Source organism: Mytilus trossulus, chromosome 9, assembly GCF_036588685.1.
Source record: "Mytilus trossulus isolate FHL-02 chromosome 9, PNRI_Mtr1.1.1.hap1, whole genome shotgun sequence".
In the NCBI taxonomy this organism is placed as follows: Eukaryota; Metazoa; Mollusca; class Bivalvia; order Mytilida; family Mytilidae; genus Mytilus; species Mytilus trossulus.
The window spans coordinates 34,767,183-34,782,043 of NC_086381.1; the positions used below are offsets into that span (position 1 = coordinate 34,767,183).

Genomic DNA, 14,861 nt, shown 5'->3' on the forward strand with positions numbered 1-14,861 from the left:
AAACATTTATTTCTTGTACCCCTATTTGATATGTGGTCCTCTTTCAATTAAACTCTTAATAGGAATGATCTCAAACATTATAACTCTACCCATTGGCAGTGGGGTGGTCTTATGACACCTTTCAATTGAGAAATCACTCTTTTTGAAAGATAACTATTTATCTGAAAATAAACAACAGGATTGTTTCTCTAAACAGTCGTGACATTATTTGTGAAATTGCTGTATCCCTTCCTAAATAATGTTTAATAATCAATTTAGAACAACCATCTCAGACTAACATAAACCGGTAAGTATTTTTTATTAAATACAATATTTCCAAAGCAGTATATACTGCAATGTTATTAAGTCTCTAAAAATCTACACTATATGGTGCTGGCCTTCCCACACTAGGTGTCAGCAGTGTTCTCATTCCATAAATCATGTGAATGTTTAAATATAATTATCCCTTCAGCAGCATTCAATTCAATTCAAGAACTTATAAGACCATTTCCATGCATAGAATTTGAAATTAAATAATTGTGTTATCACACTATACAATGTAAATGTGTTAATCTTTAAGATAATTTTAAACGTAAATAGTTTTTTGGTTTTTTAATTTTAATTTATTTATTCTTCTTCAAATTAAATACATAGAAAGTGATCTTTAAAACCAAATAACAGGACAAAATCAAAAACTTTGTTAAAATTATGAGTTTTATTCTCTTAATCAAATATTGTATATTGTTAAAAAATTAGTAAAAATGTTTATGTTTCCATGCTGAATAACAAAACACATATATAAAAATATTTCTACAAAATAAATAATATACAGCAAGTCCACAGTAAGTCACTTTAAAAAATTTGGTTTAAATTTTGAATCCCATGAGAAAATTGATTAATCAAATGCACGAGTCAATACAAAAAACAGCATAATCTTTACTTCAATACTTTTAAAGTTTTTAAAAATGCACTAATAAATCTTTCCCCTTCTTTCAAAGGTCATTTGTTGTACTTATTCTGGACTTGTGTCATATAATGTTATAAGAATATAACCAGTTTGAACAAGTTTTGATTGTCCTGTTATTAAAAAAGAAGTTTTTATTAACTTGAACAAAGTTATTTCAACAAATCCTGACAGTATAGAAACTTTGTTAGTACCAAATTCATAATGCATTTACCATTATATCATTTATATTTATAAACCATTTGCAAACAAACAAAATAAAATCAATTTTTCTACATCAAACCTGCAAAAAGTTCTGTAGGCTATCAAACATCTGAAAAAAGCTTAATTTGCAAAACCGCCTTGATCTACTCATTATTCTGTAATAAAGTTCTGTCTTTGTAAATATTCTAGCTCTAGCTAACTACTAAAAAACTTTCCATGGTCACCATAAAATTGTTTGCATCAAGTTCATACATATATAATATCTACATTCATTCCAATTCAATAATAAATGACAAGCATACAAGAAGAGAAGCACCTGAAAAAGTGCAGACTCAGCATTAATACACCTACCTTAACGAGGCCACTCTATATAATTAAAGCACAAATACACATCACAAAATATTATGTATTAAAGTTTAAAGATTAGCTCTGAATAAATGCATTCAACAGACCTTGTAGGGTAAAAAACACAACACCCTACAAGTGTCTGGTTACACAATTTCAGGACCTACCTTTATAAGGCCCCTATCAGTCGTCTATAAAAACCCAATTATTTTCAAATCATCTTAGTTTTAAGAAGTTTCTAGTTTGAAAGTATTCCTTTAATTTCTAAAATGTTTCAATTTTTCATCAAACTAAATACACTCAACATGACCAATATCCATTCTGACATGCATAGTCAAAAATACTTAAAAATTATTTCTTTGGAAAAATAAATTTAATTTGATAACATGCTTGAGAACAACTATACTTATATACTACATTAACATAGTCAACTGAAAGCACAATGCACATGAAACAGACAGAAAAGTACAACATATAATTACTGAATATATATTTTTGTCTAATTCTACAAACAAGAAGACATTCAAGAGAGACAACTCTTGGTATAAGACATTCAAGAGAGATAACTCTTGGTATAGTGTTAATGACATACCTGCAGCCTCTCTTGATTTTTTAGTGACTTGTCTTGCTAATTCTTGGTTCATGGTCAACAACTGAGCTCTTCTGACTTTCTCTTGGGCTACATTACTAACATCAGGCTGAGATAATGAATGAATACTGAAATAAGACATTAAAAGGCTATGTAAAATAAGCCTCATTTGTAAAAAAAACATGATGTTCAATGAATGTCAATGCCATGGCAACACATCTTTAGCTATATTGAAAGAACACAAAACGTAAAGAAAACTTGTCTCCATAAGTTTTGAGCAATTTAAAAAATTTGATTGAAGCTAAACATGTGAGAAAAGATTATAATTATGTCAGTCCTGATTAAAAACCTGTGATTTAGATTTCTCACAATCCTTGTCCAAAGTCAGAAGTTGTACCTTTTGCAACAGTTGTTCATTCTGTGATTTTGATACTAGTTCTATAAGGACTTCTAAGACTGTTTAGTGTCAAAAATAAATTTCTATTGTAGTAATCTCATTATAAAGTCATAAATTATTCATCATGTATGAGATTGAGGCTCATGTTTATTCATCCTCTGCTATTTCATTTATATCATAATTAGCTATTTATGAATCCTATGAAATATGATCAACTTTATTTTATATGATATAACTTTAATATCAACAATAAGATGACACTATGAGCTAAATCTGTGAAGTTATTTAAATCACAATTGTTTAAAAAAGTAAATAATCTATTTTCATATCGTCTGATTTTTATTTATTTACCTTTGTTGTGTAAGAATCTTTTTCAACCTATCAGATTTTTCTTGTCGTCTATATTTCTCTTCTTCTGTAAATGATTCTTCATCAGATTCAGGCATATATCTTTCAGGTATCAAAACTTTGTTGGGGAAAGCTAACTGTAATGATTGAAAATTTACTTATTTAATAATGATGTTAAACATATTATAGAAAGTATATTCCTCTACTTGTGAATAGAAAATAAACTTTCAGCCAATTTTTGTACATGCCATATGTATAAATGAACAATAGATGTAAGTTTTCAGCAAAATACTGATCTCAGATTGGTTTAGATGCATATTTGTCAAAATCATAAAATCAAATTTGCTGAAATTTGTTCTTCTTCCTAATAAACAGAAACTAATTCTGCTGAAATAAATGAATCTAAAATTCACAATATTACTGGTGTTTGTCAAAGAAAGGATATCCAAAATGTTTTAAAACATTAACACAAAAAATTCTCTTCATGTGTTTTCATTGTACTAGCAAAATCTATTTAGTGTTGTGTTTATCTTTGCAAAAAAATACTAAGTAAAATGCAGTTTTACTTTTGTACTAGAGTCTTTGATCATGTGGTGTATTATTATACAGAAAACTGAAATCTATTTATAGTAACTTACAACTTCTCGTTCGAAAGACGTATCATCCATCTGGTCTACTTTTGTGGTAGAACTCTTCACTATATCAGGGACCATATCTAACTGTTAAAATATTAAAAAGATGTTAATTAATTTATTATTCCATAAATACTTCAGGTCTGTGATGCTCAGACTTTATTTTTCAGACAAAACTTATTTCTAAAAGTCTAATCTAATTTCCCATCTAATTTGAAAAAAAATAGTCTTTATGTCATCAACAATTTAGTTCCTATGGAAAAGATTCATTCAAAGGGTGGTAAGTTAAAAAGAAGGTTAACCTTATGGTAAATACCAAATGTGCTATGAACTGATAGATATAAGAAGATGTGGTATGAGTGCCCGCCAAATGAGACAAATCTCCATCCAAGTCGCAATTTATAAAAGTAAACCATTATAGGTCAAGGTACGGTCTTCAACACAGAACATTGGGTATATTTCTTGATCAAACTTTACTGCTCAAAAGCAATTCAATAGGGAAAATTAAGGAGGTATAAACAGGAAATTTTATTTTCCAATATTGCACACTCACTGCTGATGTCTCTATTTTAGAGGAAAAAAAAGAATTTTCAAAATTTTACAGGCTTGTAAATTTTTGTCTCCTCCTAGAATTTGGAAATGAAAGACAACTTCTCCATAAAAATATCTCCAATTTTTTTTATGAATAAACTGACCTGTAACTTCCAAGCTTCCTTTTTTTTAAGGAACATTATTATTTAAAAAACACAATAGAGACTTAATTTGAAAATAATGTCTTGGATATATGTATTTGTTATACAGCATATAAAGTGTGTATATGTATCATTATTAAATCTTATAATATAAAAGTTATCTGTTGTACTATAAATATAAGATTTTTCAGTAATTTTAAATTTCCTAATTGAAATGATATGTGTTCCTAACTCATAAAACGGGTAATTCTGCATGCAAGAAATACACAGATGCTTCCAAATACATTCTTTTTTGGGTGAAAAATGTTTTGACAACATTTGCATACAGATTTAGTGTTAAAGTTGTTGATACGACAATGACAAACCATTTGTATGTAGATTATTGGTTTATTCTGAGTATACACAGAGAACTTACATGTTATGTTTTGTCTACAAACAAAAATAAACAAAAATATGACTGGAAACACTCTAAGGATGGAAACTACACCACATTTAAATATAGCATTGAAAGTTCATTACCAGATTATACTTTTTCAAAACATATTGAGAAGTTGTTGGTTACTCTTTGTCCAGTGGCAATATTATTTCATGTATACTATAAATCAAATATAATAGTTGTGCAATGGGGGTTCATCAGAATCATTGACAAAATATTTGAAATGCCACAGGTGAAAAAAAAAGTATAATGAATAAGGGCAGAAATTTGCCTTTTTTATGATATGAAACCCTCATATATGTTGTTCGACCAGGGGGTGGGATCCTCCTTATTTGAGTCATTGGATTAAGCATCCAAATTTAAATCTGAGGGATACTGTTCTACTGAAAGAATAAACAACATTTTGATGTCTGTCAATTATTGATTGAGATATTTCCTGTGAGTCTAAACTTCTCACAACTCAATACATTGCAATAAAACCTGTCAATAAATAACTGACAATAGAAAATGATTCAGTTTAGCTACAAGAAGAAGAGTACAATTGTAATTTGCTGACTTCTACTCATTTAATGGACTTCCAGTGGTATTTTTAAACAGTGTGTAAATATGACGACTGCCAGTGTTTTAAGTAAGACATTTTAAAGTATTTAATAATGTAAAGGAAAGAGCAAAAACAACATCTTCAAACCATATACAACAGATCAAATGTTTATAGATACATGTTTCATGTTATTTGCTAATCTAACACAAACTTCACACATACTTACACATAGCCATTTACATAGAAATGTATATACATCTTAAATTAAAATAAGTAGTCAGATTTTAAAATATCTAGAAGAACCACATTTGTTCTACAAGCATTCTGGAACCTTTTCTTACATTTTTTGTTTGTTTTTTAGATTGAAAATAATTTAAAAAGTTGCCAATCAAAAATAAAACAAATTTTATTTTATTCTTAATTTTTGTGAAATCGGAGTTTATATATCGCTTTTTTTTTCTTTGTACACCTATCTGAAATGATCTTGTATCATAACACAAACATCAAGATAAATTTGACTTTCAATTCTTCCACCGAAAGCTACAATCATGATTTCAGGTAAGATTTTCCTGTACTTACATTATTATTGGTCATGAGGTCTCCCGCTACCGAATGTAACGATGCTGGCTGCAAGAGTGATGTTTCCATCTTCACCGGCTCACTACTAGATATTGTCATATACCTTCCTTTAGGAGTCCGTTTCACATTGAATAAATTAGTCTTTACCGGAGACCATCCTTTTACAATAGGCTGCGACCTTGAAGGACTCAGGGGTGATGTGGCAGTTTGAGAATCGTCACTTGGTTGCACTATGACCCTTGTAGCCTTGACAACACCACTGTCATTGAATGATAATCCACTAGAAAAATTAAATGATTTTGATGGCAGTATTTCTGCTGATTCAGCAGTCGGTGAAGGGTATGTTCTAACGAATGGTCTAGGAGCTATGAGATGTAAATTTGAATGTCTACGGGAACCTGTGGTCGATGAGTTATTGCTACTACTTCCACCAAGGTTAACAGAAGACCATGCCTTCGGGGCATTGTTGGCTGGTGGAAGATTTTCATATATAGGTTGATACTCCTGAAAAAACAATATTATATGATATGAAGAGTTACCGCAATTTAAATATTAATAAAGTGCTGCGGTTTAGCGCATGATACGCCCATTGCTCTTTTAACTTGTCTTTTATGCTTTAAATGAATTTATATGATCAACTAGAAATAGTGTGAGCCCTGTCAAATCCCCCCCCCCCCCCCCCCCAAATAATAAATAAGAATGCACAAAAAAATTGGCACTATTAAGGTCAATAGATATAAACAATTTATCAAAGTTGCATAAAATTTTGTGAAAGTGTTAGTTATTGTCCCAAAATAAGAAAATCACCCCTTTTTTAAGCATAAAAATTCATAACATGGAAATGTAAAATCTGAAATTTATAAAAATTGAAAGGGAGCTTACATCAATAGATATAAACAATTCACCAAAGTTTCATGGACATTGGTGAAAGCCTTTTTGAGTTATTGTCCGAAGTGTTAAAAATCCCCCTTTTTTTATGAATAAAGCCCCATAAATCCAAAACTTAAAATCTGAAATTTATAAAAATTGAAAGGGAGCTTACATCAATAGATATAAACAATTCACCAATGTTTCATGGACATTGGTGAAAGCTTTTTTGAGTTATTGTCGGAAGTGTTGAAAATCCCCCTTTTTTATGAATAAAGCCCCATAAATCCAAAACTTAAAATCTGAAATTAAAAAAAAACGAAAGGGAGCTTTCCTTAATAGATATAAAAAAATTCACTTAAGTTTCATGGAAATTAGTGAAAGTGTTTTTGAGTTATTGTCAGAAGTGTTGACGACGGACGGACAACGGTATACCATAATACGTCCCGTCTAAAAGACGGGTGTATAAAAACCATGAATGTAAAAAGAAACTTTTACATGGAAATTATTAAGTTTCCTATTGACCTCAACCTTGTAACAACAGATCACACTTATATTATATAACTAAGCAATTAAAAGAAAAAGACTGTAAATTCAACCATTGATAAACATTTCTATATCATTATTAAGATACATTAGATACTTATATACTAATAGTATGTGAGAAGGCCGTTAAAAAGTTTTCAATTTAAGAAATTATACTGTTAGCTACCTGTTTTGGACTCACTGTAGAACTGGCCCAACTAGGATCTGAAAAGAAATCAATCATGGTTATTTCTAAGCAGTAAATGACAGACTTTAATAAATTCCTTTAAGATAAACTTTTAAAATCTTTAACTAAAAATAATGAGCTAACTGATGAAAATAATGCCTTTGGTAGTGCAGTTACCTAGCAATACATTTGGTACAAAAACAAATATTTACATAAAAAAATAACTAGTTAATTAAAACCAAAGTCATGTTAAATCTATATTTAAGGTTTTCAATTACTATGGATTCATTATATTATTCCATGTATTCATGGGGAAACCAATTTTTGTGAATTTCGTGAGTAATGTGAACCACCAATTTGAAGTACAAAATAAGCTTGTACACAGATTTGGGTATTGATACTTATTATTGCTACCTATTCTCAAAGAATACAACATGCAACCTGTGCCTCTAAGCAGTGTGCATTCATACATAACGTCAGCATGATTTTGATTCAGACCATGAATACAATAAATGATTGGTACAAAACACAGATGGGAAGCACACAGAATGCTGTATTCAATAGCATGCATGGCCATGCAGTTTTTACTTGATGATGATCATTTATGTTTAGAGGTATGTTTAATGCATATTAAGGATAAGAACCTGAAAATCTGTGTAAATATTAACCCAAATTGAGCTAGACTTATGTGCTGCACTTGATTTCAGTGTGCTAGTTCATAAGGTCAAAGACTAGCTGGACACATTATTCTGATGTTGAGATAGCCCAACAATCTTTACCCTTACTCATTAAAAGTCTTTGGATTGTCCTATGCCTCAGCAGGGCTTGAACCAATGCCCTCACACTAGGGTATTTCACTGCTGCAGTACTTTTCACATGATAAATTCAATAACATTTACTTTGATTTGATTCAAAAACAATTTTGCTATGTCCTGACTTAAAAAAACTTATGGTGTTTTCTGCATTGCCAAAAGGTATATGATAAATGTTAACCTAAATTCATATGGAAAATTCTACTACTGGCAAAAAATCAAAGTTATTAAATCTGTAATGCAGAGTTAAACAAGTCAACTTGTTAGTCTATGATTTGTTAACTTAAGGTAACCAATTGCTATTAGTTATGGATAACCTGATTTGAGTGCTGCTATCTTAGTTATAGAAAGTTTCTATGATTTGTCAGATACATGTATTAATGATTACAAAGGACAAGTTCTGTATGTGTGTGTTTAACAGTATACATGGTAATTTGATATGTCATGCATAAAACACCTTAAATTCTATAAATATGTTAACTTAAACAAGACAATATTACACATATAATTACACAAAACATTGTTACACATAACTAATATGATTTATAGTCTTCATGACTTCTATATATAACTGTGACATGCAATTAGACAACTGAACATACATGCGCCAACTAAAAACCCTCCACATTGTGCATATTAAGTATGTAATATATCATAAACATAAAAAATATTAAACATAAAAAACAATGCATGATGATGGTTTATTAATCAGGAAATATTAAGGATTTGTTTTTAACCTGATAGATTGTGTATTGACCTTAATATGGTACAACCTAACTAAATTTCTCCGTCAAAATTTCACAATTTGTGTACACATAATATATAACTTGGTGATGGAACACACTCAATTTTAAGCAAGACATGCTGAGCACTCTTTAGAGCAATTTTCCTAATGCATGTAGGTTAAAGTTTTGGTTAGCTTGCTTGCTTTGTTTGCAAAATGTTTGCTCAAGCATTCCAATAACATCATAAAAGTTGAATATCCATATATTTATTGATGGCAGATGTCAATCTTAATTACAATGCTTGAACAAACACTTATACAAAAACAACAAGACATTCAACCAAACCTTTAAACTACATGCATTAGGAAAATAGCTGTAACAACAATGTCAAACACACACAACAGTCATATACCTTCAGAATCCAATTCATCGATTTCTTTTCTGATTTTTTCCCTTTCTCGTCTTTGTTCACTTTGACGTTTGACATCTCGTACTGTCAATGTTTTTGGTCTTTCTTTAGGGATAATACCTATTTTCAAAGCAAAATAAAATGTCAATTGGACAGGGCCTTTCCGTACACCTCAAGCAAACAAACCTGTGTTGAAGAGGACTACAGGAACCTATGTGTCTAAACAAAATTGGTTTAAAATATTGGTCTCTGTGAAAGAAGATGTTTGAAGAATGATTTAGGGGTGTTATGATTTGATGTCCTCTCAAAGCAGGCTATCACAGACTAAACATCTAACAGATCTAAGCTACTATAGCGAACAGGAGTAACATGACAAACCAATACCATACCTCAATCATTTCAATTGTTGGCTGAAATAATTTCGTTCTTTAAAATTTTCCACATTAAATCTTATTAACCATAATGAAACATAATATAATTTTATTTTTTAGTTTTGGTCCTTATTTTCTGATTATTTAAGCATGTTCTATAAAAACTTCAAAGAAACAAATGCAACATTATCCGTATTTATTTTTAAAGGTTTTATGATCATTATTGTATACTGTAAATTCAGAATGGTTGCCTGCATTTATTATTACTACTTTATGAGGAAGGCGAAAGGGTGATAATAATTTTTAAAAAAAATAGTGCAAATCAATTAAATAGAAAAAGGAAACCAGGAATGTGTCATACAGACAACAACCAAATCAAAGAGCAGGTAAGTGCAAATTAATACTTTCAAAATAGTTGCAACTTTCGCAATAATGAAAATATCACAAAACTTTCTAAATGTATCTGAACAAGAAAATATTGCATTCATTTCACATAATTTCTTCTTCTTGGGTATGGCTTATACAATATATACAATAATAGATCTAAGGGGTCCAATTTGTAAGGATAAATATTAACTGGAATCATACAGCATGTTAAGTCGTTTCTTATAATTATTGGGAATAAATGTGATGAATATCTCCTGAAACCTAAGCAAACTCCCTTGGTTTCATATAAAACTGAAAAGTAATATATTTATCTATACTGAATACAATCTATCAGATATTTGCAAATTATCACATTTAAGCTTTGTTAAAAATGGTATGTCCCACTACCACAACATATGAGTGAAATGAAATGAATTGTATGGTAGCTATTCCATTTTTAATTTAGAGATAATTACAAGACAACAATATATATTATTGTATAGCAATATAATATTTCATATATTATTAATAATTTTATATTAAACTTTTTATTATCTTTTACAGACATTTGTATAAAAATCAATTACAATTTCAAGTAAAATGTTGTCTTTTATCTCTAAAAGTGAAAATGGAACAGCTATCATTTAAATAAAATTATATATTCTATGACTATTATTACATTTGCTTATACACAATATTTGCAATTCAATATTGTTTCATTACAAAGTTTATTTACAAAAGTCATAAAATACATTTTGACCTTCATCAATCTGACAGTATTTGCATGAATTCTTCTTTTTAAAATCAATCTTATTAAGATCTTATTTATTTTTTAATATTTTTAAGTTTGAAAGTTATAAAGAAACAAACTTCAATTTCAGCTGTTATTCAATATTTTATGACCATATTTGTTCCAATCTTATCAAACAATTTAACTCAGACACGATTTTCGCATCTTTTCGAAAGTGAGTGAATTTTTGATCATATAGCGAAAATTAAAAAGAGCTGTCAGTTTTGATGGTCAACTAGGTGGTATTAGAGTAATTCAACTTGGCACAAGTTAATCATGAATTTTAAAATACCAAATTTAAATCACTTAAAAAAAACACCATTAGATAACCCATGCCAACAATTACTTGTTAAAATTAGAAATTACCATAAAATCGTTTAGTATTTTCATCAGCATCACTGATATCCCATGGGCCTTCTTCCTGGTTAAATCCCATTGACTCCAATGGTGCAGATACCTGTTGAAATAAAGAAATGTTCATTTAATTTAACAATTCTTTAACAAAAAATGTACTGTACTTAATAATTTACCTTCAATTAACATAAAAGAAACAAGAAACACAATATGAATTAAAACGCACTGATTTACTGAATAAGAGAGCTTAATAATGCCAAATAATATACAATTTTAGAGTTTCAAAAAATGCATGCAACTATAAAATGTTAAATTAACAAATCGTGCAATATCCTCATGGGTAGTACGGTCACTAAAAACCACCCTCATCAACTATAACATTCAAACAAGTATCAATCAAGCTATATTCATATGATAGAAACATATCTTATCATTCTAAGTAATGAAATATGTCTCATTTGACATTCTCAATCCCAATTTGATCGAAAAAATGAAATTTAACATATAACTAATAATTTTACCTGTGACTCAATAAAATCAACGGCCTTTGGAGAAATAGCTGTTTCAACATTTATATTCATATCATCAGGAACTGAGGTCAGTGACCTTTGAGACAGAATGGCCTTGACCTGTGACAAGTCTTTAGATTCTGTAGTGTCAAGGTCAGTTTCCATGTAAGTACCAGATTTCTCCCTCTTTCTTGGCTTGTCCAGCTCACCATTGACCAGATTAAGAGCACCACCAGATGACGATCGTTTCAGAGTATTTATAGCCTCAGATAACCTTTGACCTTCTTCTGATAAACCAGCCATAATGTTCTTCACTTTTGCCAAATCTTTCTCCATTGTCATCTTTTTTCTCATATTTTCATTAACCTTTAGAAAAGAAAAGAAATAAATTCGAAGTGATTCAATTTCTTTAAAACAACTATTTAAAATTGTTAGTTGAAAACTATCATTATTCATCTTTATCTTCAATAATTAGTTTTGTGTTATAGTAATAATGATGTATTATTATATTGTAAACCAAAAGAAGGATAAATAACGATTTTTGGTAATTATTTCATAAAATTTAATAGGATGCGCCTATGTGACCCAGAGAAAATTATGTTGAGTTAGACAGAAAACAGTGCTAATGACATTCTAATGAAAAATCCTGGGTCACATTGGTGCAGGCACTTAAAAACTAAAAAATATTGTACAAAACACCTGAAAAGTGAATAATAATTACAGTATTTGAATAATAACAGAAAGTTTACCCCTTCACCTCACCCAGTTGCTAATATTAGTGGTTTTGAAGTTCATCCCAACAAACTTCAAGCATTTAGGAATATTTTAACATAATAAGTAGCTTTCAAAAACATAATTTGAAAAATGTGAAAATAGGGGGGCTTAAACAGGCCTTGTCGTACCTTGTCCTTCATTCAGGTTAAAAAGAGCTAAAATCGATAATAAAGGATCCACAAAAAGAAGTTGGTTGAAAGTTTTCCACTTTTTTCATCGATGAGAAATATTATCAGCTGGTTCAACTCAACATTGAATTTCATAAGACTTACTAGAGAAGGAGCACTCTTACTCCTTGCCAATTCTCCATGAACTTTTGACCTCAGTAATGCTACTTCATGTTCCACCTTGTTATTTTCAGCTGTTGTTTCTTCTAATTCCTAAAATATATATCATCAAATATTTTTGATTGAAAGAAAATGTTCTACTTTTCAAATAATCTCCTTTACTTTTTATATTGTATAATTATATTCCCAGTCATTTGAAATATATAACACACTGCAATGTTTTGTCTTGAATTTGTTTAATAGATATAAGAAGATGTGGTATGAGTGCCAATGAGACAACTCTCCATTCGAGTCACAATTTATATAAGTAAACCATTATAGGTGGAGGTATGGACTTCAACACTAAGCCTTGGCTTACACCGAAAAAACAGCAAGCACAAATATTTATATTTTTCAAAGTTAGGATGTTTTGATTTATGAGATCAATTAAAAAAGATAACAAAGATTTTATTTTTTTTCCTTCTCTCTCAATTTGAATATGATTTAATTTCTTACCTTAGAAGCCTGAGCTAAATGATATAAAACTCTAGATAATTCTTTCTCTACAGTTCTTTGTTGCTTGATAAGATGATGTAATTCATGAGAACTATCTTGGACCATATCCTGTTGTCTTAACAAGCCTTGTAATGCCTTCTCTAGTAAATCCTGAAACACACAAGTTCTTCTTTACATATAGATTCATATACAAGATAAAATGCATTTAGTAATATATTTTTTCTTACTTCTAAAAACACAAACAATAACATTTGCAAGATACCTTTACTCTTTAAAACTGTTTCTTTTATAAACCATATTTCATATGACTGACTGTTGAACAAATGCTGTAAAACTATATATCTTTAACTGGTTTTTTTTTTTACTTCTGAACATTTTCATGAGCGTTACATATTGTTTTCTTAAATTTGGTAAAATACATAATTTCTTAAAATGATTTTGTTCTGTTCATTTTTAGATTCAAAATATTTTTATAACTGTATTTAAGTTAATGTCAGTTCATATGAATATCAAGTAAGTGCAACAAGGTCAAATCTATATTTTCTCATGAATTTGATAAAAAAAAAAACTGTTGCATTTACCGTGCACCATTTATCATATAGCATGCTTCCTAGTTATCATTCAATGTTCTACTGTAATATAGGATCTTATAACACTGATATGAATGGTATTTGTTTCAGAAGACAATAGTCATACTAACCTTATCCTCTTGAAATGCTGTAACTTTATATGATTGTTCCTGGAGAAGTCTGTCAAGTTCATACAATCTTTCTAGTTTATCCTGAAATCAAAATGTAAGGTAGATTTAAATTAGTAAAACTAAAATCAAGTGTTTCATTTTATTAGCAATTTCAGAATTTGACCAGGTTAAATGTGCTTACGGTAGAATTTGATGAATATATGAGTCGATTCCCTTTTACATATCAAAAACATCTCGTTGCTTGTTTAATACATTGCCTGTGAAGAGATACACTCCTTCTCCCAAATTTTAATAATTGCATATTAAAAATTTTGACATTTGAAAAAAGTTGCTTTTACCACATATTTGTGAAGAAATGGTTGTAACTTAGTTTTAACCTTATCAGTATTTTGACTTTTTGGCAATTTGACATTGACGAATTAACTACAGCAAATACAATTTGGAACCCCAATCTATACAACTACAACAGCCATACCTCCAAATCAACCTGGTCCCTTTTCAAATGGTCCACTTCTTCTTTCATATTATGTACAATAGTATCTTCTTGATGTTTTCTTGAAAACTCAATCATTTTCTTTGGAGGGGACACTTGTTCAGGGGATAATAAATGCTGTAAAGGAAAAATCAAGTTTATCAATGTTTAGAAAAACTATACATAACATAGCTAAGAATGAAATACTTCTGATAATCAAGTATGTAAGTAAATATGATGATGATGATAAATTGGGTGTTTTAAAACATCAAGCGGTAATATTGACACACTTAGACAGATTTTTTTAATGTGCTAACTATAACAGTAACAGTCCCCAGGAAAACTTGTTACCCTTCCAGATAGCAAATACAAGTTTTCAAGTCTTTGGTTTGACACAGACAAGGATCAAACCTTTCAAGTTCAGCACTCAAGGGGGGCATGCAATAATAAAACTATCAAAGTAATTAGATTTTATTTAAATATGAAAACTAAAGTTAGAGAAAAGACAACAA

At 29.6% G+C, this 14,861-nt stretch overlaps 1 protein-coding gene across 6 annotated transcripts in view; it reads right to left on the reverse strand.

Annotated features, from left to right (window-relative positions):
• LOC134685636 (uncharacterized) overlaps positions 1-14,861 on the reverse strand; it is a 64,470-nt gene that overhangs the window by 2,712 nt on the left and 46,897 nt on the right. For 4 of the 6 annotated variants that reach the window (XM_063545566.1, XM_063545570.1, XM_063545569.1 and 1 more), the window contains 12 exons: positions 14,353-14,487; positions 13,878-13,958; positions 13,178-13,327; positions 12,668-12,775; positions 11,634-11,987; positions 11,125-11,215; positions 9,235-9,351; positions 7,286-7,323; positions 5,707-6,210; positions 3,465-3,545; positions 2,830-2,963; positions 2,085-2,209 (listed from right to left, as the gene is read on the reverse strand). In XM_063545566.1, coding sequence (XP_063401636.1) covers positions 2,085-2,209; positions 2,830-2,963; positions 3,465-3,545; positions 5,707-6,210; positions 7,286-7,323; positions 9,235-9,351; positions 11,125-11,215; positions 11,634-11,987; positions 12,668-12,775; positions 13,178-13,327; positions 13,878-13,958; positions 14,353-14,487 — 1,918 coding nt within the window. Of the gene's footprint in view, positions 1-1,498; positions 1,514-2,084; positions 2,210-2,829; positions 2,964-3,464; positions 3,546-5,706; positions 6,211-7,285; positions 7,324-9,234; positions 9,352-11,124; positions 11,216-11,633; positions 11,988-12,667; positions 12,776-13,177; positions 13,328-13,877; positions 13,959-14,352; positions 14,488-14,861 lie in introns of all 6 variants that reach the window. The other 2 variants (XM_063545567.1, XM_063545568.1) reach the window with 2 other exon arrangements.